At 41.8% G+C, this 4170-nt stretch overlaps 1 protein-coding gene across 1 annotated transcript; it reads right to left on the bottom strand.

Moving 5' to 3' along the window:
* Nucleotides 1-2780: 2780 nt before the first annotated feature.
* LOC142174361 (secreted RxLR effector protein 161-like) lies at nucleotides 2781-3285 on the bottom strand. The gene is made up of 2 exons (XM_075240142.1): nucleotides 3052-3285; nucleotides 2781-2990 (listed from the first exon to the last, which is right to left on the bottom strand). The coding sequence occupies exons 1-2, from the start codon at nucleotides 3283-3285 to the stop codon at nucleotides 2781-2783; spliced, it is 444 nt and encodes a 147-aa protein (XP_075096243.1).
* Between the last annotated feature and the right edge of the window lie 885 nt (nucleotides 3286-4170).

Here is a 4170-nt window from a genome sequence, read left to right as displayed (position 1 = left end):
TTAGCTTCCTTATCTCTTCAGTGGCACTATTCTAAGCGTTGATCATCTGAGAGATAGTAGAAGTGTTGCCAACCCATCCACTCTTATCAATGCATTCACACTACTCGAGGGTGGTCTTGGAGAAGGTTTGCTTACGAGTACCCACTTTAGCTTTTACCAAAGGGACTTTGAAGAATTCAAAGACCTTAGTGAGGAAGAACCGTAAGGCAGCCCATGATTACCATCCTTGAACTCTTTCACCTTCTTCATGTGCTCTATTATAAGGCCAAGCAGGTTTATAGTTGTGTAGCCATCCAGTGGTTCCATGAGAACCAGGTCTGCTTGTGATGTAATGGACCGTGTTTCTGCACGAGGAAGCAGAACCTTGTTCACCAATTCAAACAGCAGTTGGTACACTGGAAGGAAGGCATTCTTGTGCACCCGTTACCTTTGTTGTACTGCCTGATCCTTCAAGATGGCATTTCTGAAGTTCGAGGAGCAAGTTCCCTCAACATAAGACATACCACCTGTACGCACACCCAAAATGGTTCCCAACACAGCATTGTCCATCACAAAATCAACACCATTCACTTTCAGACAAATATTATCATCCTCAATTGTGAAGAAGTCAACGTAGAAATTGCGCACTTCTTCCTCATAAACCTTAGGACTGTCACTAGTGAACAGGTCCATTGTTGGTATTCAATGATGTCATCCAATTGGCACATACCTGATAGGTCAAGAATATCAGGGGCAAATGTGCGGCCCCACAACACATTTTGGTTTCTCAAATTTTTCTTGCCAACATCCTAGGTTGCACCAACCTTGGCCTTCTTTGAGGAACCAAGTTCCTCATTGGCACCAGCCTTCCCTTTCACTAATTTTCTCACACGTTTCCCTTTGTTTGTAGACTTCTTGGACACCTTCTCAGCAGACTCCTCAACCACTCTTTCACCATACTCTTGAACCACTTTTTCACTATACTCGTCAACCAGTTTCTCACCAGACAGCTCTACCACTTTTTCACCAGACACCTCTTCAACTGTTTCACTAGATTTTCACCCTCAGCATTGCGCACACCCATCTTACTCACGGATGACTCTTTTGTTGACTTAGGAACAGTAAGTTTCTTTGAGGACTTATGAACCAAGGAATCAGGTTCCTTTTCCACCTCATCATCAACTTCAACAACTAGTGCAGAAGGCACTACCTTTCCATCTTTCACCAATCTCCTTTTCTTCTTTGCTTTTATTTAGAACAAACTCAAGTTCTTCCTTATTTTGCAACCTAGTGATAGGTCTCTTAGGAGTTGACTCCTTAGGAGTTACCTTTCTACTCCTAGAACTAATGAAGCTCGCAAGAGCCACATTGTCATAATCTTCCTCTTCATTATCCTTATTCTCCTCCTCAGACAGAGATCTCATCTCAAGAACCACAATGGATAATGGCTCGGCATAGAAATGAGGAGAGGGGGCGGGAACAGTACTGACCTGAAAAGAGCCGGAGGGCTCTTCTTGGGTGGAGGATCAAGTCCCTCAGTTGGTTCCCCAGTAGTACTATTAGGTGCTAAGGTTTCGACATGCACCAGTTCCCTACCCTCTACCTCTGTACCATTATCTTCCCTCTGAGACTCAAACACACTCTCATAACCTCAAACCAGACTTCCCTCAATGGCTATTGACAACATATTTTCTATAACTTCCTATTCTTGTAACTCCAAAGTAACTTTAGGAGGCATAAGAGGAACATTACATGTAGAATCAAAGCCTAGGGCTGTCATTGTCGATTCATCACTAGTATGACTTACACCTTGTTCTTTGGCAGAACTTTCTTCCGCTGGTAGACTAGAAATTTCTTGATTTTCTTCTCCCTCCGCTTTATCTTATTCGACCATTATTTTCAGCGAGGCAAAAGGAGAGGTCACAACCACAAATTTCTTTAGAGTCAAAGTTTTGCGACTCCGATGAAAACCAGTACTCGACTGGGTTGGAGAGGAAGCAGAGGGTGGTTGTGACTCTGGCTTAGGGTTTGGACTAGTCGGAGTAGGTAGTGTGGGCTCTGTCACTAGTGCTTCAATGGATGAAGACACAGTGGGGGCGATGCTTGGAACATTTTATGTTTCCTAATTTTCGGACATGGTGGAGTGTAGTGAGTTGAAGACGAGAGTGTTTGGTTTGAAGAAGAAAAAGAGTAATTTTGGATTTTTTTGATGTGAACAATTATGAAAGTGACTGTGAGTGGATTTATTTAAGAGGGGTGAGGAACCGGTTAGGAGCGAGTATCAATTTTTTGGGTAGTCGGGTCGTTTCATAATGGGTGAGACGTTTGGGTTCAAAAACGGGAAAGATAGAAACTGACAATTTAATGATGTGGCACCATTTTAGTCGTTTAAAAATTGTGCATAAGAGTACAAAGGAACTACTAACCCGTGTCAAGGGAACCAGGTTCCCTAACAGATTTTGCAAATGCAAGCCTCATTCGTTGACCAACGTGCAATGCATTAGCTACTTGTTTGCTCTGTAATCGTCACGCGTGTCTACCTGTAATGGTATAGAGATGAGTTAGACTTTGCCAAACAATACTTTTTTAGCTATTTTACCTGTACATTTTTTTCGTAGCCAATCATCGAGGGACCAGGTCCTTAGCTTGATTTCATCAACCCTAGTGCCAATGGATTCTTTTCAAAGTGCTCTCTGCTTAGTGCTTTGGTGAATATATCTGCAATTTGATCTTCTGTGCTGCATAATTTCATGCAGATGAGCCTTTTTTTAACATTGTCTCTGAGAAAATGGTGTCGCACATCAATGTGCTTTGTTCTCATATATTGAACTAGATTCTTGGCCATGTTGAGAGCACTGGTATTTGTCACATAACAAGGGCACGCAATCAGAAAACACACCAAAATCTTCCAGCTGCTGCTTAATCCATAGCAGTTGAGCACAGCAAGAGGCAGCCGCCACACATTTAGCTTCTACAGTTGAGAGGGCCATTGAGTTTTGTTTTCTTGTATCCTATGAAATCAGACATGAACCCAGAAAATGTGCCATGCCAGAAGTGCTTTTTCCTATCTACCAGATAGCCAGCGTAATCAGTATCAGCATACCCAATTAAATCAAAATTGTCTCCCGAGGGATAGTAGAGAACCAAGTCCTGTGTCCCTTTGAGATATCTCAAGATTCTCTTGGCTGCCTTCAGATGAGATTCTTTTGGATTAGATTGAAACCTGACACAATGTCCCACACTAAAAACAATATCTGGTCTGCTTGCTGTGAGATACAGGAGTGACCCTATGATATCTCTATACATGGTCTCTTTCACAGAGGAACCAAGTTCATCTATGTCTAGACTAGTGGTTATGGGAATGGAAGTATCAATGATTTTTTGATCCTTCCATGTCAAATCTCTTCAGCAGCTCCTTGATGTACTTCTGCTGACTTATCATTGTCCCTTTAGGAGTGTGTTTCACCTGTAAACCCAAGAAGAAATTCAATTCCCCGATCATGCTCATTTCAAACACACTTCCCATGAGTTTTGCAAAATCCTCACACAAAGAATCATTCGTTGCTCCAAAAATGATATCATCAACGTAGACTTGCACAATGAGCAGGTTCCTCCCTCGTTTTTAAAAAAAAGGTGTTGTCAATTTTTCCTCTTGTAAACCATTTTCTAAAAGAAATTTTGACAACCTTTCATACTAAACGCGAGGAGCCTGCTTTAGCCCATATAGAGCATTGTCAAGTTTAAAGACATGCTCAAGATGCTCATGATTCTCAAATCCAGGTGGTTGCTTGAGAAGACTTCTTCCTTTAGAAAACCATTTAAAAATGCACTTTTGACATCCATCTGGAACAATCTGAATTCCATATTAGATGCAAAGGCAATAAGGATTCTGATGGCCTCCATTCAAGCAACTGGAGCAAAAGTTTCATCATAGTCAATCCCTTCTTCCTGATTGTAGCCTTGAACTACTAGCCTTGCCTGGTTCCTTGTTGTGTTTCCAAACTCATCAAGTTTATTTCTGAATACCCACCTGGTTCCTATCACGGTTCGGTCAGCAGGTCGTGGAACCAGGTGCCATATATTGTTCCTCTCAAATTGATGGAGTTCTTCTTGCATAGCTGTAATCCAGTCTGCATCTTTCAATGCTTCCTTGATATTTTTGGGTTGAGAAGGAAAATGAGTTTCTTATAT

The sequence above is a fragment of the Nicotiana tabacum genome, chromosome 20, assembly GCF_000715075.1.
Source record: "Nicotiana tabacum cultivar K326 chromosome 20, ASM71507v2, whole genome shotgun sequence".
NCBI lineage: Eukaryota > Viridiplantae > Streptophyta > Magnoliopsida > Solanales > Solanaceae > Nicotiana > Nicotiana tabacum.
The sequence above is the reverse complement of the archived record's forward strand: the minus strand, read 5'-3'. Positions and strand labels throughout refer to the sequence as shown.